At 46.2% G+C, this 27,265-nt stretch overlaps 1 protein-coding gene across 1 annotated transcript in view; it reads right to left on the minus strand.

The window, feature by feature from the left end:
• Nucleotides 1-27,265, minus strand: part of LOC126295058 (homeobox protein B-H1-like) — a 159,848-nt gene that overhangs the window by 47,963 nt on the left and 84,620 nt on the right. Inside the window, exon 7 of the mRNA XM_049987305.1 lies at nucleotides 21,443-21,635. Within this exon, the coding sequence (XP_049843262.1) occupies nucleotides 21,463-21,635 (173 nt within the window). The 3' untranslated portion in view covers nucleotides 21,443-21,462. The remainder of the gene's footprint in view (nucleotides 1-21,442; nucleotides 21,636-27,265) is intronic.

Consider the following 27,265-nt stretch of genomic DNA (forward strand, 5'->3'; position numbering starts at 1 on the left):
TTTTGTGTGGTGAAAGAGGACCCCTAACACCTCACGTGGTTGAAATATTAAGACGCACTACCCCCATAATTCCGGGAAAAATAGATCCAAAGCTTCTTAGGTGCCATGTGAGTACAAAATGTTAGTGCACTGCCGAGCCACCGTGTGTCCTAGATGTTTAGGACTCGGACTTTTACGCCAGAGGTCTCGGGTTAGATCCCTGCTCAAGGCACTTTTTTTGGCCTGTTTCCTTTTCTTTTGTTATTCCAGCAATTACTCAGATAGTTTCCCAAACCTAAATTATCTTTAACAAGTTAGTTTCATTATTGAATAAAAATTATTTTATTTTTGTCCAACAACACAATTCATGGCGGTGGGTTTTCCATTTTTCATTGTAAAGTATATGAGGCAAAAACATTGGGTTTTTAATCAGAATAACAAAGTCGATAGGGAAACATTCAGTTTTTATACATATAATAATTATAAAGAAGAACCTCAGTGGTAATTATCGTAATGACAAACACAGCAATAATTTCTGCGCCATCTTGCGCAACATATAAAAACGGATTTTTTTACAATCACAGGGCGCTTGCAATAAATCTGTACAAAAACATGCCCCATTAACATTCACGAAAATGTTTTGAGTTTCTGCTAATTTTGAGCCAAACAAGAGATATTGAATCATGTCTCGGAATATTGGTGACGACAATTGATGGTGAATTATAGAATTAATTTTTATACAATCTTCTCGGGAATTAATTTCACGATTCTCCTGTAACAATGCACTGCAATTTTTGCAAGCCACATAAGAAAGAAAAAAAAGAAAGTACCGGAAAAAGAACCGAACCCGAGACCTCTGGCGTAACGTTCCGAGCGCTAACCATGCAGGCCAAACGGCGGCTCGGGACTGGACTTTCATTTTGTACTCATAAGGCACCTAAGAAACTTTGGATCGATTTTTCTCGGCATTTTCCGAGCAGTGCGTCCTAATATTTTGGCAACGGCCCTGCCGCAGTGGATACACCCGTTCCCGTGAGATCACCGAAGTTAAGCGCTGTCGGGCGTGGCCGGCACTTGGATGGGTGACCATCCTGCCGCCATGTGCTGTTGCCATTTTTCGGGGTGCACTGAGCCCCGTGATGCCAACTGAGGAGCTACTCCACCAAATAGTAGCGGCCCGGTCAAAGAAAACCATCGAAACGACCGGGAGAGCGGTGTGCTGACCACACGCCCCTCCTATCCGCATCCTCACCGGAGGATGACACGGCGGTCGGATGGTCCCAATGGGCCACTTGTGGCCTGAAGACGGAGTGCTTTTTTTTGCGTCCTAATATTTTAACCACGTGAGGTGTTAGGGGTCGTCTTTCACCACACACAGTTTCGGACAAATCACCGACGACACGGTCGTACCGTCTCCTTCTCAGAGCTAGACGTATGGGACAACCATTCCGGAAATTTTTTAGGGAATTCAGTATTTCGGGATCTACAGTGTCAATATTGTGCCGAGGATACCACATTTCAGGCTTTACCTCTCACCGCGGACAACGCAGTGGCCTACGGCCTTCACTTAACGACCGAGAGCAGAGTGCCGTTTCTGTAGACTTGTCAGTGCTAACAGACAAGCAACACCGCGGGAAAGAACCATAGAAGTCAATGTGGGGCGTACGACGAACGTATGCGTTAGGGCGGCGCGGCGTAATGTGGCAGCCATGGACTACGGCACGAGACGACCGACCTGAGTGCCTTTGCTAAGAGCACGACATCGCCCTCAGCGCCCCTCCTGGGATTGTCACCATATCAGACCCTAGAGCACTGGAAAATCGTGGCGTGGTCAGTTGGTAGGAGCTGATGGTAGGATGTGAAAGTGGCGCAGACCCTCGAAGCCATGGACCCAAGTTGTCAGCAAGGCTCTGTGCAAAGCTGGTAGTGAGGGCTGTGTTTACATCCAATGGACTGGATCCTCCTGTTCAACTGAACCGAGAACTGACTCCAAATGGTTTACATCCGGCTACTTGTAGTCCACTTGCGGCCATTCGTGGTGTTCAAGTTTCCAAACCGCTATGGAATTCCAGAATGAGATTTTCACTCTGCAGCAGATTGTGCACTAATATGAAACTTCCTGGCAGATTAAAACTGTGTGCCGGACCGAGACTCGAACTCGGGACCTGTGCCTTTCGCAGGCAAGTGCTCTACCAACTGAGCTACCCAAGCACGACTCACGCCCCGTCCTCACAGCATTACTGCCAGTATCTCGTGTCCTACATTCCAAACTTCACATAAGCTCTCCTGCGAACCTTACAGAACTAGCACTCCTGAAAGAAAGGATATTACGGAGGCATGGCTTAGCCACAGCCTAGAGGATGTTTCCAGAATGAGATTTTCTTGTGAGCGCTGATGTGAAACTTCCTGGCAGATTAGGTCCCCAGTTCGAGTCTCGCTCCGGCACACAGTTTTAATCTGCCAGGAAGTTTCGTATCAGTGCACACTCCGCTGCAGAGTGAAAATCTCATTCTGGAAACATCCCCCAGGCTGTGGCTAAGCCATGTCTCCGCAATATCCTTTCTTTCAGGAGTGCTAGTTCTGTAAGGTTCGCAGGAGAGCTTCTGTAAAGTTTGGAAGGTAGCAGACGAGGTACTGGCAGAAGTAAAGCTGTGAGGACGGGGCGTGAGTCGTGCTTGGGTAGCTCAGTTGGTAGAGAACTTGCCCGCGAAAGGCAAAGGTCCCGAGTTCGAGTTTCGGTCCGGCACTCACTTTTAATCTGCCAGGAAGATTCATATCAGCGCACACTCCGCTGCAGAGTGAAAATCCCATTCCAGTAAGAGCTTTGTTTACATCCAATGGACTGGGTCCTCCAGTCCAACTGAACCGATAAGTGACTCGAAATGATTACATTCGGCTACTTCTAGACCACTTGCAGACATTCGTGCTGTTCATGTTTCCAAACAGCTATGGAATTCCAGAATGAGATTTTCACTCTGCAGCAGAGTGTGCGCTGATATGCAACTTCCTGGCAGATTAAAACTGTGTGCCATTTGCGGGCAAGTGCTCTACCAGCTGAGCTACCCAAGTACGAGTCACGCCCCGTCCTCACTGCTTTACTTCAATCAGTAGTTGCCCGCGAAAGGCAAAGGTCCCGAGTTCGAGTCTCGGTCCGCCGCACAGTTTTAATCTGGCACGAACTTTCAACTATGGAATTTTTGTGGATGACAATGCACTATGTCACTGGTCGACCGTTGTTCGCGTTTGATTTGAACAACCTTCCGCACAAGTCGAGCGAATATTTCTGGCCACCAGATCACCCAACAATTATGGATCGTTATAGAGGCAGCATGGCTCAACATTTCTGCAGGTGACTTCCAACCACTTGTTCAGTCCATGTCACATGGACTACGCCGCGCTAAATCAGGTCCGAAGTGATATTAGGAGACGTTCGATGATTTTTGTCACCGCAGCGTAAACATTTTCATCTGAAAAGTTTGATTGCACCACACATCAAAACAGAACTGGATGAAGTTAGCTCAGGCTCTACATCATCATTGAAGACCATTCACTTTTGGATTAATGAATTTAAACGTGGCCGGACAAGCGCCTAAGACAAAGCACACTCCGCCGTCCAATTCAAGTCGCTACATCTACATGTACATCTACATGGTTACTCTGCAATTCACACTTAAGTGCCTGGCAGAGGGACGTCCGAACCATTTTCATACTACTTATCTAACATTCCACTCTCGAATGGAGTGTGGGGAAAAATGAACACTTACATCTTTCCGTTCGAGCTCTGATTTCTCTTGTTATGATGATCATTTCTCCCTACATAGGTGGGTGCCAACAAAATATTTTCGCATTTCGAAGAGAAAGATGCTGATTGAAATTTCGTAAATAGATCTCACGGCAAAGAAAACCGCCTTTGTTTCAGTGACTGCCACCCCAACTCGCGTATCATATCAGTGTCACTCTCACCCCTATTGTGCGATAACACGAAACGGGCTGCCCTTCTTTGCACTTTTTCGATGTCCTCCGTCAATCCTACCTTGTAAGGATCCTACAGTTGTTGTTGTTGTTGTCTTCAGTCCTGAGACTGGTTTGATGCAGCTCTCCATGCTACTCTATCCTGTGCAAGCTGCTTCATCTCCCAGTACCTACTGCAACCTACATCCTTCTGAATCTGCTTAGTGTACTCATCTCTCGGTCTCCCTCTACGATTTTTACCCTCCACGCTGCCTTCCAATGCTAAATTTCTGATCCCTTGATGCCTCAAAACATGTCCTACCAACCGATCCCTTCTTCTAGTCAGGTTGTGCCACAAAGTTCTCTTCTCCCCAATTCTATTCAATACCTCCTCATTAGTTATGTGGCCTACCCATCTAATCTTCAGCATTCTTCTGTAACACCACATTTCGAAAGCTTCTATTCTCTTCTTGTCCAAACTATTTATCGTCCACGTTTCACTTCCATACATGGCTACACTCCGTACAAATACTTTCAGAAACGACTTCCTGACTCTTAAATCTATACTCGATGTTATCAAATTTCTCTTCTTCAGAAAAGCTGTCCTTGCCATTGCCAGTCTACATTTTATATCTTCTCTACTTCGACCATCATCAGTTATTTTCCTCCCCAAAAAGCAAAACTCCTTTGCTACTTTAAGTGTCTCATTTCCTAATCTAATTCCCTCAGCATCATCCAACTTAATTCGACTACATTCCAATAACCTCGTTTTGCTTTTGTTGATGTTCATCTTGTATCCTCCTTTCAAGACACTGTCCATTCCATTCAACTGCTCTTCTAAGTCCTGTGCTCTCTGACAGAATTAGAATGTCACCGGCGAACCTCAAAGTTGTTATTTCTTCTCCATAGATTTTAATACCTACTCCGAATTTTTCTTTTTTTTTTTTTTTTTGTTCATTGCTTGCTCAATATACAGATTGAATAGCATCGGGTAGAGGCTACAACCCTGTCTCACTCCCTTCCCAACCACTGCTCCCCTTTCGTGCCCCTCTACTCTTATAACTGCCATCTGGTTTCTGTAGAAATTGAAAATAGCCTTTCGCCCCCGGAATTTTACCCCTGCCACCTTCAGAATTTGGAAGACAGTATTCGAATCAACATTGTCACAAGCTTTCTCTAAGTCTACAAATGCTAAAAACGTAGGTTTGGCTTTCCTTAATCTGTCTTCTAAGATAAGTGGTAAGGTCAGTATTGCCTCACGTGTTCCAACATGTCTACAGTACTGGTACTGTTTCCGCTACTATGCGCCATTGCGCATGCGCGCCTTTTGCTGGCTACTGCGCTTGCGCGCTGTCACCGCTCCGCCGCTTACGCAGCCGCCTCGGTGCGTCGTTTTAACGCGGGCGACAGATTCCAGAAGCCTGTGGGAAAGTTTACTCCTGCGGTGACAGTAGCCGGCACCCAGCACCACCCGTGTCCCTCTCTCTACCTCCTCCCCCTCCTTTCCCTCTCACAGCCGTCCTCTGGCCGCATGAACGGGCCGCGGTACTCTTAAAACGGCGCGCCGCCACAAACATCCTGCACCCTACATGCTGGTGTCGTACTCTATTCACACAAGTATAATAATGCTGCTGTCACAGCAATCTACGTATTTCGATATGTTGCTAAAGTATGATTTGTAAAGCATACAGCTTTTCTTCTCTGTAGGTAAGCCACCAACTCGAAAGTAACCGGTAGTATACAGGGTGGTCCATTGATCGTGACCGGGCCAAATATCTCACGAAATAAGCGTCAAACGAAAAAACTAAAAAGAACGAAACTCGTCTAGCATGAAGGGGGAAACCAGATGGCGCTACGGTTGGCCAGCTAGATGGTGCTGCCGTAGGTCGAACGGATATCAACTGCGTTCTTTAAAACAGTAACCCCCATTTTTATTACATATTCGCGTAGTACGTAAAGAAAAATGAATCTTTTAGTTGGACCACTTCTTTCCCTTTGTGATAGATGGCGCTGTAATAGTCACAAACATATGGCTCTCAATTTTAGACGAACAGTTGGTAACAGGTAGGTTTTTTAAATTACAATACAGAACGCAGGTACGTTTGAACATTTTATTTCGGTTGTTCCAATGTGATACATGTACCTGTGTGAACTTATCATTTCGGAGAACGCATGGGTCTCGCGGTTCTAGGCGCGCAGTCCGGACCCGTGAGACTGCTACGGTCGCAGGTTCGAATCCTGCCTCGGGCAAGGCTGTGTGTGATGTCCTTAGGTTAGTTAGGTTTAAGTAGTTCTAAGTTCTAGGGGACTGATGACCACATCAGTTGACTCCCATAGTGCTCAGAGCCATTTGAACCATTTTGAGAACGCATGCTGTTACAGCGTGATTACCTGTAAATACCACATTAATGCAATAACTGCTCAAAATGATGTCCGTCAACCTCGATGCATTTGGCAATACGTGTAACGACATTCCTCTCAACAGCGAGTAGTTCGCCTTCCGTAATGTTCGCACATGCATTGACAATGCGCTGACGCATGTTGTCAGGCGTTGTCGGTGGATAAGGATGGCTAATATCCTTCAACTTTACCCACAGAAAGAAATCCGGGGAAGTCAGATCCGGTGAACGTGCGGGCCACGGTATGGTGCTTCGACAGCCAATCCACCCGTGGCTCCACCTTTCATTCGATCCCTGCGAAACCCTACATTTCAGCAGGATAATGCACGACCGCATGTTGCAAGTCCCGCATTGGCCTTTCTGGATACAGAAAATGTTCGACTGCTGCCCTGGCCAGCACATTCTCCAGATCTCTCACCAACTGAAAACGTCTGGTCATTGGTGGCCGAGCAACTAGCTCGTCACGATACCCCAGTGAGTACTCTCGATGAACTGTGGTATCGTGTTGAAGCTGCATCGGGAGCTGTACCTGTACACGCTCTGTTTGACTTAATGCCCAGGCGTATCAAGGCCGTTATTACGGCCAGAGATTATTGTTCTGGGTAGAGATTTCTCCGGATCTATGCACCGAAATTGCGTGAAAATGTAATCACATGTCAGTTCTAGTATATGTGTCGAATGAATACCAGTTTATCATCTGCCTTTCTTCTTGGTGTAGCAATTTTAATGGCCGGTAGTGTAGAACTCGCCAGATCGAGGTGCTGGTTTCGTTACAATGAGTTGCGCGTGGTCTGATTTGTCTGTGGTGCAAGCGGAACTGATGGCGTCGCAGGGAAATTTTGCAGAAGCGCCAGCGGTGACATAGAGGACGAGGAGGGGGAGGATGTAGCGTCTAGCAGATGAGGGGCAGGGGGGAGGGGTGGAGGGGGAGGTAGACGCGCCGTAATCCAGAGCGCGGCACCGCTCGCCGCGTTGCGTGAGGTGCGTACGTAAGCGTCACAGCGCAGGGACACGCAGGCGGCCGTGGATGTAAACATTCCCACAGCAGGGCGACACACGGCAGCGGAGGTCTGGAACGCCTCGAGGCTGCCCCAGAGCACATCACACACACACACACACACACACACACACACACTGGCGTACATGGCCACTGGCTGCTGTCTCGTGTGTCGTATACGCCACGTCACAGCAGATAGCCGGCTGGCGACTGCAGTAGCCGGCAGTGGCTGCCCCGACACACACCAGGCACGCGTGTCTCAAGGCTACTTTGCAGAAAGACACCAGGTTGCGAAAGTCGTCTCGTGAAGCCAGTTTTCACGAAACTGTTTGCAGACACAGCGACACGAGTGCACTCGTCAGTTTCGTCGTCGTGGGTATGCCGCAGTCAACTTTAATTTCAGTGTTATGGCCGCTGCGTATGAATAGCTTTATCTTTTCTTTTTTCTTTTTTTTTATCCTTTTCTAGTCCTCAGTTTTCTGACTGGTTTGATGCGGCCCACCAAGAATTCCTCTCCTGTGCCAACCACTTCATCTCCATGTAGCACTTGCAACCTACGTCCTCAGTTATCTGCTGGATGTATTCCAACCTCTGTCTTCCTCAACAGTTTTTGCCCTCTACAGCTCCCTCTAGTACCATGGAAATCATTCCCTGATGTCTTAACAGATGCCCTATCATCCTGTCCCTTCACCTTGTCAGTGTTGACACATATTCCTTTCCTCTCCGATTCTGCGCAGAACCTCCTCATTTCTTACCGTATCAGTTCACCTAATTTTCACCATTCGTCTGTGGCACCACATCTCAAATGCTTCGACTCTCTTCTGTTCCGGTTTTCTCACAGTCTATGTTTCATTACCATAAAATGTTGTGCTCCAAGCGTACATACTCAGAAATTTCTTCATCAAACTGAGGCCTATGTTTGATGTTAGTAGACTTCTCTTCGACATGAATGCCATTTTTGGCAGTGCTAGTCTGCTTCTGATGTCCTCACTATTCTATCCTTCATTGGTTATTTTGCTGCATAGGTACTAGAATTGCTTAACTTCATCGACTTCGAATTAAATCAGGTGATGCTGAGGGAATTAGATTAGGAAATGAGACACTTAAAGTAGTAAATGAATTTTGCTGTTTGGGGAACAAAATAACCGATAATGGTCGAAGTAGAGAGTATATAAAATGTAGACTGGCAATGGCAAGGAAAGCACTTCTGCAGAAGAGAAATTAACATCGGCTATAGATTCAAGTGTCAGGAAGTCGTTTCTGAAAGTATTTGTATGGAGTGTAAGTGAAACATGGACGATAAATAATTTGGACAAGAAGAGAATAGAAGATTTCGAATTGCGGTCCTACAGAAGAATGCTGAAGATTAGATGGGTAGACCATATAACTAATGAGGAGGTATTGAACAGAATTAGGAAGAAGAGAAATTTTTGGCACAAATTCACTAGAAGAAGGGATCGGTTGGTAGGACAAGTTCTCAGGCATAAGGGATCACCAATTTACTATTGGAGGGCAGCGTGGAGGATAAAAATCGTAGAGCGAGACCAATAGGCGAATACAGGAAGCAGATTCAGAAGGATGTATGTTGCAGTAGGTACTGCGAGGTGATGAAGCTTGCACAGGATAGAGTAGCATGGAGAGCTGCATCAAACCAGTCTCAGGACTGAAGACCACAACAACGACAACCAATATCTGTCTGACTTCCTCTACAGCTTTTGTCCGCTGCAGCTCCCTCTACCGTGGAAGCCACTCCCTGATGTCTTAAAAGACGTCCTGTCACCCTGTCCTTTGTCCTTGTCGGTGTTTCGCACATATTTCTTCCCTCTCCGATTCTGCGCAGAACCTCCTCATTCCATGCTTTATGAGTCCACCTAATTTTCCAACATTCGCCTGTAGCACGACATCTCAGATGCTTCGATTCTTTTCTCTTCCGGTTTTCCTATGTCCATCTTTCACTACCAGACTGTAAGGTGGCCATGAAATTCGTACCTTACAAGCACTCATCAGCATACTTTGACGTAATCTACAGCGAGAATTAGGTATCATGTGATAGGTTGTACATAGTATATATCAATTTATAAAGGAGACTGACATTATCAAAAAATGTTCACAAATGTGTGTGAAATCTTATGGGACTTAACTGCTAAGATCATCAGTCCCTAAGCTTACACACTACTTAACTTAAATTATCCTAAGGACAAACACATAAACCAATGCCCGAGGGAGGACTCGAACCTCCGCCGGGACCAGCCGCACAGTCCATGATGGCATTATCACGTACGCCTTGTAAATAATTGTTAACGCTTATGTCCTGAAAGGTGACGGAGTGTCTTTATTATCAGAACAGCGTAATGAATGATTGCCTATACTAGCAGAGGTTGGAACGCCAGTGGAGGTGAAAAGGCAGGCAGAACTGAAGCTCTGGGTGGAAGGCCCGCACAGGTGTTGGTCCTGCTTAAACACAGGAAGTAGCCAGACGGACGTCGTGGCACCTGAGCTCTGGAGCACAATAGGGTGACGGCCGGCCGCTATTGTAGTAGGAGCCGGAAGGGTAACCGGGATCTCTGCAAATTGTATCTTGGATACTGCCACTGGGACGGAGCTGGTGCCACAGGTGTTGTATTGGAGGCACATTCAAATGGTTCAAGTGGGTCTGAGCACTATGGCACCTAACATCTGAGGTCATCAGTCCCCTAGAACTTAGAGCTACTTAAACCTAACTAAGCCAAGGACATCACACAACACCCAGCCATCACGAGGCAGAGAAAATCCCTGTCCCCTCCGGGAATCGAACCCGGGAACCCGTGCGTGAGAAGCGAGAACGCTACCGCACGACCACGAGATACCGGCAACTTAGCACTACTTAAACCTAACTAACCTATGGATATCACACAACTCCCAGTCATCACTCAGCCAGATTGTTGCTGTATAGAATATGTAATAAGGAATCAATAGTTAAATACACAGCTCTATAGCCGGCAGCATACTTTACAACTTGCAGCCGATATTTTTATAAGCAGCTACGTCGATATTTCATCGCAGGAATATTGGTATATCGATACTTCTGTCGATGTATCGAGTGCCGATGGTAACACATTTTAAACATCGGTATACTTGATTCCCGATATTTTTAAAAATATCGACATTCCTAGTGTGAACCAGGCTGTACGGAAACGGGGTGTGGCAAGCATTGCGCGACATGGACTGCCCTTGATTCAGCAGTGGGACTTCTCCGGCGCTGTTCACACGCCCAGGATCAGGGGGGGGGGGGGGGGGGTTCCTGGAATCTGGAATGCGCTGGAGACGTAAGAGCGGCGGTGGCGACCGCTAGTCCCCGATAGGGAGCGCGCTGGAACTTGTCCAGAGGCGGCCTGCCTCTCTCCAGCGGGACCGCGTATCGCTACCGCCCCCTGGCCTTTGCCGTCTCACACTCACGCAACCGCCGGTATGCGCTCTCAAGGGGATCGCAAAGTGCCGCTTCCTCAAAAGCACTCCGCAGACAGAGCAGATACGCAACGAGATGGCGGAACCGGTGCTGGAGGATGAATATAAATTCCTAGTCTTTCAAAACGGATATCGCGGTTTTAAGACTCTGCAGCGTTCCTTACATCCGTCTATTTTTCGAGGGGTCGTCAGTCTTCTGACTGCTTTGACACGGAGAGCCATACGTTTGTGACTATTACAGCACCATGTATCACATAGCGAAAAAGGTGGTCCAACTAAAACTTTCATTTTTCTTTACTTACTATACGAATCTGTAATAACAAATGGAAGTTCCTATTTAAAAAAAACACAGTTGATATCCGTTTGACCTATGCCAGCGCCATCTAGCGGCCCAACCATAGCGCCATCTGGTTTCCCCCTTCAAGCTAGACGAGTTGCGTTCTTTGTAGTTTTTTCGTTTGATGCTTATTTCGTTAGATATTTGGCCCGGTCACTATCAATGGACCACCATATATATATATATATATATATAGTTCCGTAATTTCACATCTCTCAACACCTGCTTTTCTTGGGATTCGAATTATTATATTCTTCTTGAAGTCTGAGGGAATTTCGCCTGTCTGATACATCTTGTTCACCAGATGGTAGAGTTTTCTCAGGACTGGCTCTCCCAAGGCTGTCAGTAGTGGTCAGAAAATGTGTAAATGCTTGTAGGGATGTTAGAGGGCAGGTTGTACTGAGACATAAATGTTACAAGGGAAATTCGATACGTTGCGCCGTTTCTGAGTTATTTAGCATTCCAGTTAGCCAATCACATCGTGGCGCGCGTAACTTCAAGTCGCAGCTAACGAGACAAATAAAAGCACTCGTTGGGCAACACCGCGGCTCGCAGGCCGCTTGAATGCGAGCGCGCGACGCCATAATTGCTTTTATTTGTCTCGTTAGCAACGTATCGAGTTTCTTTCTTGACATTTATGTCTCAGTACAACCTGCTCTGTAACATCCCTACAAGCATTTCGCACATTTTCTGACCACTACTGGCAGCCTTGGGAGAGCCAGTCCTGAGAAAACTCTATCATCTGGTGAACAAGTTGTACAGACAGGCGAAATTCCCTCCGACTTCAAGAAGAATATAATAATTCGAATCCCAAAAAAAGCAGGTGTTGATAGATGTGAAGATTACCGAACTATCAGTTTAATAAGTCAGAGCTGCAAAATACTAACGGGAATTCTTTAGAGACGAATGGAAAAACTGATAGAAGCCGACCTCGGGGAAGTCAGTTTCCAGTCCGTAGAAATGTTGGAACACGTGAGGCAATACTGACCCTACGACTTACCTTAGAAGAAAGATTAAGGAAAGGCAAACCTACTTTTCTAGCATTTGTAGACTTACAGAAGGCCTTTGACAATGTTGACTGGACTACTCTCTTTCAAATTCTAAAGCTGGCAGGGGTAAAATACAGGGAGCGAAAGGCTATTTACAATTTGTACAGAAATCAGAAGGGTGTTATAAGATCCGAGGGGCATGAAAGGGATGCAGTGGTTGGGAAGGGAGTGAGACAGGGTTGTAGCCTTTTCCCTATGCTATTCAATCTGTATATTGAGAAAGCAGTAAAGGAAACAAAAGAAAAATTTGGTTCAGGGATTAAAACCCATGGAGAAGAAATAAAAACTTTGAGGTTCGCCGATGACATTGTAATTCTGTCAGAGACAACAAAGGACTTGCAAGAGCAGTTGAATGGAATGGATAGTGTCTTGAAAGGAGGCTATAAGAGGAAGATCGACAAAAGCAAAACGAGGACAATGGAATGTAGTCGAATTAAATCAGGTGATGCCGAGGGAATTAGGTTTGCAAATGAGACGCTTAAAGAAGTAAAGGAGTTTTGCTATTTGGGGAGCAAAATAACTGATGATGGTCAAAGTAGAGAGGATATAAAGTGTAGACTGGCAATGGCAAGGAAAGCCTTTCTGAAGAAGATAAATTTGTTAACATCGAGCATAGGTTTAAGTGTCAGGAAGTCGTTTCTGAAAGTATTTGTATGGAGTGTAGCCATGTATGGAAGTGAAACGTTAACGATAAATAGTTTGGAAAAGAAGAGAATAGAATCTTTCGAAATGTGGTGCTACAGGATAATGCTAAAGATTAGATGGGTAGATCACGTAACTAATGAGGAGGTATTGAATAGAATTGGGGAGAAGAGAACTTTGTGGCACAACCTGACTAGAAGAAGGGATCGGTTGGTAGGACATGTTTTGAGGCATCAAGGGATCAGAAATTTAGCATTGGAGGGCAGCGTGGAGGGTAAAAATCGTAGAGGGAGAGCAAGAGATGAATACACTAAACAGATACAGAAGGATATAGGCTTGCACAGGATAGAGTAGCGTGGAGAGCTGCACCAAACCAGTCTCTGGACTGAAGACCAAAACAATACATATGTGTGGGTGGTAGGCTGAGGCTACTGGATGTGCAGAGAGTCGGAGGCCAGAGTGACTGCAGCCGAGTGCAGACTCGGTGGTTCTCCCCAGAGCGGCAGTGGCCGCTGTGCGCGCTCGCCGGCAGTCCACAGGGAGCGCAGCTGATAAGCGCCGTCCGCCGGACACCGGATCCGCTCACCAGACGCCACACACGCCCCACACGGTAGCGATAGCAGAAGCGACAGACAGCGCGCAGAGACCGCGCCGCTACACCACAAACTGACCACGCGCTTCCGTGAACACCGCGTTTTCCCGACCTCTTCTCCTCTGGGGGCACACCAAACGTACCGCCATCGGACCATCGGACACACTCCCGTACTGGAGACAGCACCCCTCGCGAAGAGAAACAGCTGAAAGATCTGAAAGGAGGTAGCTTACAAAACACTCGTTCGACCTGTCCTCGTGTATTGCTCATCAGTGTGGGATCCGTACCAGATCGGGTTGACAGAGGAGATATAGAAGATCCAAAGAAGAGCGGCGCGTTTCGTCACAGAGTTATTTGGTAAGCGTGATAGGGTTACGGAGATGTTTAGCAAACTCGAGTGGCAGACTCTGCAAGAGAGTCGCTCTGCATCGCGGTGTAGCTTGCTGTCCAGGTTTCGAGAGGGTGCGTTTCTGGGTGAGGTATCGAATATATTGCTTCCCCCTACTTATAGCTCCAGAGGAGAACACGAATGTAAAATTAGAGAGATTCGAGCGCTCACGGAGGCTTTCCGGCAGTCGTTCTTCACGCGAACCGTACGCGACTGGAACAGGAAAGGGAGGTAATGACAGTGGCACGTAAAGTGCCCTCCGCCACACACCGTTCGGTGGCTTGCGGAATACCAGTTCGGTTCTACAACCAGTACTCTACGGCAATGGCGCCTTACCTGGATTGCATTTATCGAGACTGTATCGCCCAGCACGAAGTCCTAAGCGACTGGAAAATATGACACGTGACTCGAGTATATAAGAACGACAAATGAACGGACCCGCAAAATTACAGACCAATATCCATAACCTCGGTTTGGTGCGCCGGCCGCTGTGGACGAGCGGTTCTAGGCGCTTCAGTCGCGATTACTACGAGGGCAGCTTCGAATCCTGCCTCGGGCATGGATGTGTGTGATCTCCTTAGGTTAGTTATGTTTAAGTAGTTCTAAGTTCTAGGGGACTGATGACCTCAGATGTTAAGTCCCATAGTGCTTACAGCCATTTCAACCATTTTGAATCTGTTCGCTGCAGAGCTCTTCAAAATATTTTCAGATCGAATGTATTAAACTTTCTTGAGAAGCATGGTTATACAAAACATCGCTCGTCCGAAATTCAGCGTGGTCAAATGGTTCAAATGGCTCTGAGCACTATGGCACCTAACATCTGAGGTCATCAGTCCCTTAGAACTTAGAACTACTTAAAACTAACTAACCTAATGACATCACACACATCCACGCCCGAGGCAGGATTCGAAAGTGTGACCGTAGCGGTCGCGCGGTTCCAGACTGAAGCGCCTAGAACCGCTCGGCCACACAAACCGGCAGCCTTTTGTCACGTGATATACGCCGAACAATGGCTGAACAACAGACAGATTCCATGTTTCTAGAGTTCCGGAAAGCACTTGACAACGCGCCCCATTGCAGGCTGTTAACGAAGGAAGAAGTTCCGGATAAGTGTGTGGCTCGAAGACTTCTTAAATAATAGAACCGAGTACGTTGTCCACGACGGCCAGTGTTCATCGGAGACAAGGGTACCGTCAGGAGTGCCCCAGGGAAGTGTGATGGGAGCGCTGTTGCTCTCTGTGTAGGTAAACGATTTAGCAGAGAGTGTGGGCAGCAATCTGCGGTTGTTTCCTGATGAAGCTGAGGTGTACGGTAAGGGGTGAAAATTATTTGACTTAGGAACGTACAAGATGACTTACACAAAATTGCTAGTTTCTGTGATGAATCCCACTTAACACTGAATATGGAAAAATATATGCAGATAAGTAGGAAAATATTCGGATAGAGGATTTGTAGTGTTCTGCTTGACACAGTTATGTTTGTAGTGCCCTATTTCTGACAATCGGTCCCTACAAGTGTACAGTGCTTCATAAACATTTCGTGAAGTGTTAATTTACGTGCAGTGATATAGTTATTCTTTGATGTAGTGACCTATTTCTGACAATCGGTCCCTACATGTTGTTTAAATACCTCGACGTCACGTTGCAAAGCGATATGAAATGGAACCGGCAAATGAGAACTTTGGGAGGGTAGCCGAATGGTAGACTTTGGTTTTTTGGCAGAATTGTGGGAAAGAAAGCTTCACCTGCAACCGAAAGCGCATATAGAGTGCTGTAGCGACCTCTTGTCGAGTACTGTTCGAGTGTTTGGGAACCGCACCAGGTAGGATCGATGGAAGACATCGAAGCAGTTCAGGGGCTGGCTGCTAGGTTTGTTTACCGGTAGTTTCGAACAACACGCAAGTGTTACAGAGATGCTTCAGGAACTTTATGAAACGTCCCATTACAAAAATTAGTGAATTACTGTGCTGGTAAAACCCTTACGTTATTTGATTTTCAAACAGCTGAGCAAAACTGAACGTACTCAGACATTTCTCTCTTTACTTATTGTGATCATCACTAAACTAACACACAATATTTTTTCGCGGAACGCAATCTGACTTTCAATAATCCCTGCAAAAGACTGGCCCTGTCTAACAATGACCTATACCTTTCATGAATCACTTACCTCCCAAAAATCTTCGTTACTCGAACTACGGCAATACAGCGAGCGCCACTACTGCCAGCTAAATAAAAGATTCTAACTACTGAAGGCACTAACTACTGATAGGCATATAGTTAGCAAATGAAAGATTTTGATATACCAGTTCGTGACATCCAGTCTTACATATTTACTCTCTCTGATGGACACACGTCCAGATCGTCCGTTCTCAAAACTCCGCCATCTCTCTCGCCACATCCACCACTGCTGGCGACTCACCTCCAACTGCGCAACGCTACGCGCTGTTAACAGCCAACTGCCCAACACTACAATAGCAGACAAGAATGCAAACCGGCCACAGACTGCACACAGCACAGCCAGTGATTTTCATATAGAGCGGTACATGGCGTTACCAACCAAAAAATCCTAAACAGCCTACTTACAACTTAAATTGACGAATTTTAAAGAATCGGGATTTGAATCTGACTGCGGAAGGATTCTACTGCCGACAGCATACACAGCACGTAAGGAGCACCCAGATAAGGTGCGGGAAATTATAGCTAACGCTGAGGCATATAGATAGTCATTTTGTAAGTAGGCTGTTTAGGTTTTTATGTTGATAACGCCACATAGCGCTCTGTATGAAAATCACAGGCTGTGCTGTGTGCAGTCTGTGGCTGGTTCGACTCATTGTTGGCATATTCGCTATTGTAGTGTTGGGCAGTTGGATGTGAACTGCGCGTAGCGTTGCGCAGTTGGGGGTGAGCCGCCAGCAGTGGTGGATGTGGGGAGAGAGATGGCGGAGTTTTGAGAGCGGATGATCTGGACGTCAGAAAAATGAAATTTGTGAGACGGGATGTCATGAACTGATATATATATATATATATATTATAACTTTTGAACACTATTAAGGTAAATACATTGTTTGTTCTCTATCAAAATCTTTCATTTGCTGAGTATGCGTATCAGTAGTTAGTGCCTTCAGTAGTTTGAGTCTTTTATTTATCTGGCAGTAGTGGCGCTCGCTGTATTGCAGTAGTCCGAGTAACGAAGATTTTCGTGAGGTAAGTGATTCATGAAAGGTATAGGTTATTGCTATTTAGGGCTTTTGTAGCGATTATTGAAAGTCGGATTGCATTGCACTAAAAAAATTTGTGTCACTTTAGTGTTGATCAGAATAAGAAAAGAGAGAAATGTCTGAGTACGTTCAATTTTGCTCAGCTGTTTGAAAATCAAATAACGTAAGGGGTTTACCAGCACAGTCATTCTTAATTTTTCTAAGGGGATCATACAATGTAAGCTTTCACGGCCGGTGTTATCTTCACTTAAAACTTCCGGGCTGATAGGCTGTGGTCGAAGTATATAACTCTCTCCTGACGTTTCGTCTCCGACTGCGGGAGACATCCTCGGAGGTAAAGCGGCGAAGGGGATGTTTCAATTTTTCTCTTGCTCTGTTTGCGAGTTGAACAGGAAAGGAAATGACGAGTAGAGTTACAGATTGCCCTCTGCCTCTCACCGGACGCTGCCTTTCAGGGTATCTGTGTAGATGTACATTACAGTACGTTTCAAACTTTCGCGAGAGCCCTACATCTGATTTTTTCCCTAGATGACAAAAAAGCATAAAGTCGATAAATATGTTTTTTCTTTTTAAATTACCGAACGACTATCAGAAACTAACCTTACAAGTTTATTAAGTAAGAGTGTTGAACAGGAAAGAATTTGTCGTATTCTGCACATTTTATGTGCGGAAGATTACAAGACATTACAAATATCGCGAGTCATCTGACACACCAGCGTGTCGCAACAAGGTGTTCGACGAACGCTGCGCTAATCCTTGGAACAAGTGAACACTTTCTTAGATCATACAGCAGTTTTCTTACGTCACTCATGGTACATACAAGTACGATCATGGACTGACAAGATCGTCTGCGATTTATTAAAATGATGTATCAAAAACTGAAGTTCCACAACAACGCTTATTTCACATTTCCTTCTGAACTGGCTTTCGGCTTTTCACGAGGCTTAGCCGCAAAAGCGACCTCTTCCATTTATTTTTCTTTATTTTTACGAGAAAAGTACCCAGACACTCACGTCAGTGGACATTAATATGGAATGTGTCCACCCTCTCATCATCAAGGCTTGAATTCTGACGAGGGCACTCTCAATTCGGTATCTGAAATGGCAGCTACTTCGTCCTCGAGAGTCCAAACCAGAGAAGATACTGTGATATACACTCCTGGAAATTGAAATAAGAACACCTTGAATTCATTGTCCCAGGAAGGGGAAAGTTTATTGACACATTCCTGGGGTCAGATACATCACATGATCACACTGACAGAACCACAGGCACATAGACAGAGGCAACAGAGCATGCACAATGTCGGCACTAGTACAGTGTATATAAACCGTTCGCAGCAATGCAGGCTGCTATTCTCCCATGGAGACGATTGTAGAGATGCTGGATGTAGTCCTGTGGAACGGCTTGCCATGCCATTTCCACCTGGCGCCTCAGTTGGACCAGCGTTCGTGCTGGACGTGCAGACCGCGTGAGACGACGCTTCATCCAGTCCCAAACATGCTCAATGGGGGACAGATCCGGAGATCTTGCTGGCCAGGGTAGTTGACTTACACCTTCTAGAGCACGTTGGGTGGCACGGGATACATGCGGACGTGCATTGTCCTGTTCGAACATCAAGTTCCCTTGCCGGTCTAGGAATGGTAGAACGATGGGTTCGATGACGGTTTGGATGTACCGTGCACTATTCAGTGTCCCCTCGACGATCACCAGAGGTGTACGGCCAGTGTAGGAGATCGCTCCCCACACCATGATGCCGGGTGTTGGCCCTGTGTGCCTCGGTCGTATGCAGTCCTGATTGTGGCGCTCACCTGCACGGCGCCAAACACGCATACGACCATCATTGGCACCAAGGCAGAAGCGACCCTCATCGCTAAAGACGACACGTCTCCATTCGTCCCTCCATTCACGCCTGTCGCGACACCACTGGAGGCGGGCTGCACGATGTTGGGGCGTGAGCGGAAGACGGCCTAACGGTGTGCGGGACCGTAGCCCAGCTTCATGGAGACGGTTGCGAATGGTCCTCGCCGATACCCCAGGAGCAACAGTGTCCCTAATTTGCTGGGAAGTGGCGGTGCGGTCCCCTACGGCACTGCGTAGGATCCTACGGTCTTGGCGTGCATCCGTACGTCGCTGCGGTCCGGTCCCAGGTCGACGGGCACGTGCACCTTCCGCCGACCACTGGCGACAACATCGATGTACTGTGGAGACCACACGCCCCACTTGTTGAGCAATTCGGCGGTACGTCCACCCGGCCTCCCGCATGCCCACTATACGCCCTAGCTCAAAGTCCGTCAACTGCACATACGGTTCACGTCCACGCTGTCGCGGCATGCTACCAGTGTTAAAGACTGCGATGGAGCTCCGTATGCCACGGCAAACTGGCTCACACTGACGGCGGCGGTGCACAAATGCTACGCAGCTAGCGCCATTCGACGGCCAACACCGCGGTTCCTGGTGTGTCCGCTGTGCCGTGGGTGTGATCATTGCTTGTACAGCCCTCTCGCAGTGTCCGGAGTAAGTATGGTGGGTCTGACACACCGGTGTCAATGTGTTATTTTTTCCATTTCCAGGAGCGTATTTATTTATTATACAAAATGTCCGCAGCTCGTAGTCTTGCGGTAGCGTTTTCGCTTCCCGCGCACGGAGTCCCGGGTTCGATTTCCGGCGGAGTCAGGGATTTTCTTTGCCTCGTGATGACTGGATGTTGTGTGTCTTTCATCATCATTGGCTCGCAAGTCGCCGAAGTGGCGTCAACTAAAGAGGACTTGCAATACGGCGAACTTCCCCGCATGGGGCCTCCCGGCCAACAATGCCGTACCATCATTTCATTTCATTTTATCAAATTATAGACCTGCTACGTGATGCTTTAAAACAAGTCGTACATCTTACAATTTTCGTTTTTCATCTTTTTACAGTTTTGTTTTATCTACAACATGTACAGGGAATAATACTATTCAAAATAAACAGTGTGATGTCGGATGCTGGAGTCTGGAGCGAAGTGTGAATTGGTTGTGAGGCGTGCCAAGATAGTGTGCGTAGTTGCGATAATGCCGTGTCCCGGCTGGTGCAGTGATTAACAGACCTGCCTACTAACAAGGGTACCTCCCCATTGCACCCTCCTCAGATTTAGTTATAAGCTGGCACAGTGGATAAGCCTTGAAAAACTGAACACAGATCGATCGCGAAAACAGGAAGAAGTTGCGTGGAACTATGAAAAATATAAGCAAAATATACAAACTGAATAATCCATCTGCAAGGTAGGCAACATCAGGGACAGTGGGAACTCAGGAGGGCCGTGGTCTCGTGGTTAGCGTGAGCAGCTGCGGAACGAGAGGTCCTTGGTTCAGGACTTCCCTCGTGTGAAAACTGTAATTTTTTATTTTCAGTCTGTGACAAATTCTTACGCTTTTTGGGAGTGGTTATCACATCCACAAGAAAACCTAAATCGGGCAAGGTAGAAGAATCTTTTTACCCATTCGCCAAGTGTACAAGTTAGGTGGCCCGACAACATATTCCTGTCACGTGACGCACATGCCCTCACCAGTGTCGTATAGAATACATCAGACGTGTTTTCCTGTGGAGGAATCGATTGACTTAAGACCACGCGATCAAATGTTTTCGGTTCCCATTGAAGAGGCACGTCCTTTCGTCTACTAATCGCACGCTTTTGCGGCGCGGTCGCAAAACACAGTCACTAAATTTCTTACAATGAACAGGGACGTCAATGAACGAACGGACATATCGTAACTTTGCGAAAATAAGCTTTTCAGTCGAGGGAAGACTTGAACCAAGGACCTCTCGCTCCGCAGCTGCTCAAGCTAACCACGGGACCACGGTGCTCCTGAGGTTAAACTATCCCTGATGTTGCCTACCTTGCGCATGGATTACTCAGTTTGTATATTTTGCTTATTTTTTTCATAGTTCCACGTAACTTCCTGTTTTCTCGATTGATCTGTGTTCAGTTTTTGGAGGCTAATCCACTGTGCCAACTTATAACTAAATCTGAGGGGAGTGCGATGGGGAGGTTCCCTTGTAAGAAGGAGGTCCCGGGTTCGAAACCCGGTGCAGTACACATTACTACTGATCGCCACTGATATCCCAATGCAGCTGACTGCAACGATCCCCTGCCTTTCCTTCCATTTCTTCCCCTCTACAGCTTCAATTTACATATGATTTTCCTGATGGACTTGTTACTCAGGTCAGATCTAACGACCACGCCACATTCAAAGTCACTGAGTTCTCTGGACTGAACCATTGTGATGTCGCTGCTTCTCTACTGTGAATGACCCCCACCTCCTTTAATACTGGCGAGCCTGCCTCCCGTGCCACCTAGTGGCCTTTTCAACATTACTGGACAGTGTGTCACTGGTTTCCACGCGACCCGCCCCCACGACCAGACTGTGGTCGGGATGCCGAGACAGGCTGTGCAGCGCGGCGCGGTACCCACCTGGCTGGCCCGGGGCGGCGCTACACGTGCTGCGACCAGTCGCCCTCCATCCGCCAGACGCTGAACGCGTAGCTGAGCCGCTCGTGCGCCATGTAGGAGCAGGGCGAGCCGGCCGACATGAGCGCCAGCCTAGCTCCGGGAGAACACGCCCCGCTGCCGCCGCCGCCGCCACCGCTGCTGCCGCCAGCGCTCCCTGTGCACCGACAGCGGCACAAAACACAACATGTTGACTCACAGCCAGCCAGCGGGCGCCGCTTGTTGGGCACCCTGTAGGCAGCACACTTTGTGGGCAGGGTGTAGTCGTATCACTAATGGACAAATACTTTCTAGACATACTGTAGAATAGTCATTCTTATATAGGCTATAATTAGGAACTTTCGAGACAGGGTGTAGTTGGCTCTTTTGGTACTATACTTATGGATCATACTGTAGACTAAAGGTTTTTTTTTTATTTTTTTCCCCTTTTACAATCGTATTGACCACCTAGGATTATGTTAACAACTTCAGTTCCTATTCTTCCTTTGTTGTTGTTTCCTATTTTTGCAGTATTCACTCATTTTCACCCCATGAAGTCTCCTCCTTTCTTCTGTCCGTGTTGTTCTCGATTTTTTATTTCTTCTGCTTTCAAAGCCTTCCAAATTTAGTCATTAGTTTTTAAAACCGTTTCTTTCTGCTATTTCCGATTCTTTGATGTTGTTTCTTTCAAGATCTTTTCTTACATCTGTAATCCACACTATTGTCGATTTCTTCTTCCAGAAAAATAGGAGTATTTGTTTTTTTAGTCTATTTCCATCCATGTGGTAGAGATGTCCAAAAAACGTTAATCCTCGTTTGGCCATTACTTGAGATATTTTCTCTATATTTTTGTAGATCTCCTCATTACTTGTTATTTTCCACCCATCTGCACTTTTTAATTTTTCTAATAATCCTTCTTTCCAGTATCTCTACTTTGTCCATGTTATAGTTCATCGTTAGGTATTCAGATCCATATAAACATTCTGGTTGTACCACTGTGGTGTAGTGTTTTAGTTTAGTTTTTCTAGATATACATTTCTTGTTGTAAGTATTTTTGGTCAAACCATATGCTCTTCCCATTTTTTTAAGATTTATTTTTCTTTTTATTTTTCTAATAAGCAGAATCTACTTTGTGTGCAATACGAATGTTGACATCCAGAAATAGGTCACAATTTGTTAGACAGAATTTTGCAGCAAAATATCTGGTCTCAGTGTAGTCATCTCGTAAATGAGCGCCGGCCGAAGCGGACGAGGAGTTCTAGGCGCTTCAGTCCGGAACCACACGACTACTGCTGTCGCAGGTTCGAATCCTGCCTCGGGCATGGATGTGTGTGATGTCCTTAGGTTGGTTAGGTTTAAGTAGTTGTAAGTTCTAGAGGACTCATGACCTCACATGTTAAATCCCATGGTGCTCAAAGCCATTTGAACCATTTTGATCATAAATGAGCAATACTTCCTACACACCCTGTAGTGGAGGATTTTTTAAGCAGGGTGTAGTTAGGCCCCTTTGAGATGGGATGTATTTCGCACTTTGGGACTGTTATTCAGTACCTAGCTGCGGGGTACAATTCCTTTTTTTCTACTTTTTAGTGTATTTACTATGCTTTGTCTTCAACACTATTGTTGACGGGCTACCACACGTAGGTCAGAACAAGTTAGGGACTCAGTAACAGCCAAATTCATTGGTAGGGTGTAGTCATTTTACAGATGATCTGTACTTCCTAGAGCCGGCCGCGGTGGCCGACTGGTTCTAGGCACTCAGTCCGGAACCGCGCAACTGCTACGGTTGCAGGTTCGAATCCTGCCTCGGGCACGGATGTGTATGATGTTCTTAGGTTAGTTAGGTTTAAGTAGTTATAAGTTCTAGGGGACTCATGACCCCAGATGTTAAATCCCATAGTGCTCAGAGCCATTTGAAACTTTTTTTTTTTTGTACTTCCTAGAAGTACTGTAGAGTAGGGATTGTTAGGCAGGGTGTAGTCAGGAATTTTCGAGACACAGTGTAATTGTCTCTTTTGGGACCATACGTCTGTGTCGTGCTGTGGAATACTTTTTATTTTACCTTATTTTATTTTATTTGTTTTTAATGAGCTGCCTCTCCTTTTGATGGAATACGAATGTTGACATCCAGAACAGGTCACGATTTGTCAGACTGCCTATAGAAAAGAAAAAAAGGCTCTCAGCACTATGGGACTACACATCTGAGGTCATCAGTCCCCTAGAACTTAGAATTACTTAAACCTAACTAACCTAAACCGAGCGAGGTGGCGCAGTGGTTAGACACTGGACTCGCATTCGGGAGGACGACGGTTCAATCCCGCGTCCGGCCATCCTGATTTAGGTTTTCCGTGATTTCCCTAAATCACTCCAGGCAAATGCCGGGATGGTTCCTTTCAGAGGGCACGGCCGACTTCCTTCCCCATCCTTCCCTAATCCGATGAGACCGATGACCACACTGTCTGGTCTCCTTCCCCCCCCCAAAAACAAAAAAACTAACCTAACGATATCACACACATCCGTGCCCGAGGCAGGTTTTGCACCTGCGACCGTAGCAGCAGCTCGGTTCCGGACTGAACCGCCTGTCTATAGCAGCAAACTACTTGGTCAGGGTGTAGTCATCTTATGAATGAGCAATACTTCCTACACACCCTGTAAAGAAGAACTTTTTAGGTAGTGTGTAGGGCCCATCGAGGCACGGTGTATTTGGAAATTGTGGACTATTCTTTTTTTTAATGCACCGGCTATGCTTTTGTTCGCCGTGAACGTTGACAAGCTGCCACACACAGGTCCCAACTTGTTAGGGAACCTGGCTGTAGTCATTTTACAAATGATCAACACTTCCTAGAAATACTGCAGAGTAGGTATTGTCTGGCAGGACGTAGTTAGGAACTTTTGAGACAGAGTGTAATTGTCATTTTAGGCACCATACTTGTGCGACACCCTACAGAGCAGTATTCCTTTTTTTAATTCATAGACTGTCCTCTATGAGCAGCAAGAATAATGACAACTCGCCACTCATGGGTCACAACTTGTTAGGCAGCCTGTAGCAGCAACCTCGTCGGCAGGGTGCGGTCATCTTGCAACTGATTCCTAGCCATAAGGATATGTCAGGCAGCAGTTGTCGGGAACTTTCGAGCAAATGTGTATTTGGCGCTATTGGGACTACTATGCTACTTTGTTGGAGCTTCATTTCCGAGACATCCTGTAGAGAAGGAAATATTGGATAGAGTGTGAACACATCCTGTAGCCAGAGAAAATTCGCCGCTGTTGGGACAACAGTTCTGTGACATATTAAATAGCAAAACCCACCTTGGCATGCATCCTGTCTTTGGGGCATAGTTTCCTGCACGTTCCGTCGAAAAGGAATTGTTGGGTGGGTGGAATTAGAAACTTCTCAAACAAGAGGTACATTATCTGATCAGATGTACTGGGACACATATTAGTTGCCGGCCGATGTGGCCGAGCGGTTCTAGGCGCTTCAGTCCAGAACTGCACTGCTGCTATGGTCGCAGGTTCGAATCCTGCCTCGGGCATGGTTGTGTGTGATGTCCTTAGGTTAGTTAGATTTAAGTAGTTCTAAGTTCTAGGGGACTGATGACCTCAGATGTTAAGTCCCATAGTGCTCAGAGCCATTTGAACCACTTTGACCACATACTAGTTCACATTTTTATGTGGTGTGCCCGCTGTTTGCCATTAAAGTGACTCCTTGAATTCTGATGAGGTCAGTTTCAGTGAGGTGTCCAAATGTCTGTGGAGGATTCAGAGCCCATTCTTTTTCAAGAGCCACAATGAGAGATGACGGGGATGTTACGTGCAGAGGTCTAGAGCGAAGTCGGCCTTCTAACTCACCCTAAAGGTGATTCACTGGGTTCATGTTGTGTCTCCGGGCAGTCTGGACCATTTCAGGAATGTCACTGTCCACAGAACATTGCCTCGCAGACGCTGCTATGTGATAGCGTGCATTGCCATACTGATGTTGTTGTTGTGGTCTTCATTCCAGAGACTGGTTTGATGCAGCTCTCCATGCTACTCTATCCTGTGCAAGCTTCTTCATCTCCCAGTACCTACTGAAACCTACATCCTTCTGAATCTGTTTAGTGTATTCATCTCTTGGTATCTCTCTCTATGATTTTTACTCTCCACTCTGCCCTCCGAAACTAAATTGGTGATCCCTTGATTTCTTAAAAAAATAAAAATAAATTAAAAAACATGTCCTACTAACCGATCCTTTGTTCTAGTCAAGTTGTGCCACAAATTTCTCTTCTCCCCAATTCTATTCAATACCTCCTCTTTAGTTATGTGATCAAACCTATCTAATCTTCAGCATTCTTTTGTAGCACCACATTTCGAAAGCTTCTATTCTCTTCCTGTCCAAATTATTTGTCGTCCATATTTCACTTCCATGCATGGCTACACTCCACACAAATTCTTTCAGAAACGCCTTCCTGACACTTAAATCTATATTCGATGTTAACAAATTTCTCTTCTTCAGAAACGCTTTTCTTGCCATTCCCAGTCTACATTCTATATCCTCTCTAATTCGACCATCATTAGTTATTTTACTCACCAAAATAGCAAAACTCATTTACTACTTTAAGTGTCTCATTACCTACTCTAATTCGCTCAGCACCACCCGACTTAATTCGATTACATTCCATTTCCCTCGTTTTGCTTTTGTTGATGTTCATCTTATATCCTCCTTTCAAGACACTGTCCATCATGTTCAACAGCTCTTCTAGGTCCTTTGCTGTCTCTCACGGAATTACAATGTGATCGGCGAACCTCAAAGTTTTTATTTCTTCTCCATGGATTTTAATACCTACTCCCAATTTTTCTTTTGTTTCCTTCACTGCTTGCTCAATATACAGATTGAATAACATCAGGGAGAGCCTCAACCCTGTCTCACTCCCTTCCCAACCACTGCTTCCGTTTCATGTCCCTCGACTCTTATAACTGCCATCTGGTCTCTGTACAAACTGTAAATAGCGTTTCACACTTCCTGTATTTTACCCCGGCCACCATCAGAATTTGAAAGAAAGTATTCCAGTCAACACTGACAAAAGCTTTCTCTAAGTCTACAAATGCTAGAAACGTAGGTTTGCCTTTCTTTATCTAGCTTCTAAGGTAAGTCGTAGGGTCAGTATTGCCTCACGTGTTCCAACATTTATATGGAATCCTACCTGATCTTCCCCGAGGTCGGCTTCTACTAGTATTTCCATTCGTCTCTAAAGATTTCGCGTTAGTATTTTGCAGCCGTGAGTTATTGAACTGATAGTTCGGTAATTTTCACATCTGACAACACCTGGTTTCTTTGGTATTGGAATTATTATATTCTTCTTGAAGTCAGAGGGTATTTCGCCTGTCTCATACATCTTGCTCACCAGCTGGTAGAGTTTTGTCAGGGATGGCTATCCCAAGGCTGTCAGTAGTTCTAATGGAATGTTGTCTACTGCGGGGGCCTCGTTTCAACTGAGGTCTTTCAGTGCTCTGTCAAACTCTTTGCGCAGTATCACGTGCATTACGTACGTAGATTGTGGACAGTTGGGAATGTGGGTCTCACGGGAAGCGTGCAAGGGATAAGTCCCTGCAGTCGTGCAATTCATCTGGTTCTCGGTGGCTCAGGTGGACAGAGCGTCTGCCATGTAAGCAGGAGGTCCTGGGTTCGAGTCCCGGTTAGGGTACACATTTTCAGCTGTCCCCATCGAGGTATATCAACAACACCTGTCGGCAGCTGAGGGTTTCAATCATTTATAATTTATTCTCGAGAAGCTGCACGGTCATCAATGGTATATCTTCTTTCGTGAACAG

Source organism: Schistocerca gregaria, chromosome 11 (genome assembly GCF_023897955.1).
Source record: "Schistocerca gregaria isolate iqSchGreg1 chromosome 11, iqSchGreg1.2, whole genome shotgun sequence".
NCBI classification, from domain to species: domain Eukaryota; kingdom Metazoa; phylum Arthropoda; class Insecta; order Orthoptera; family Acrididae; genus Schistocerca; species Schistocerca gregaria.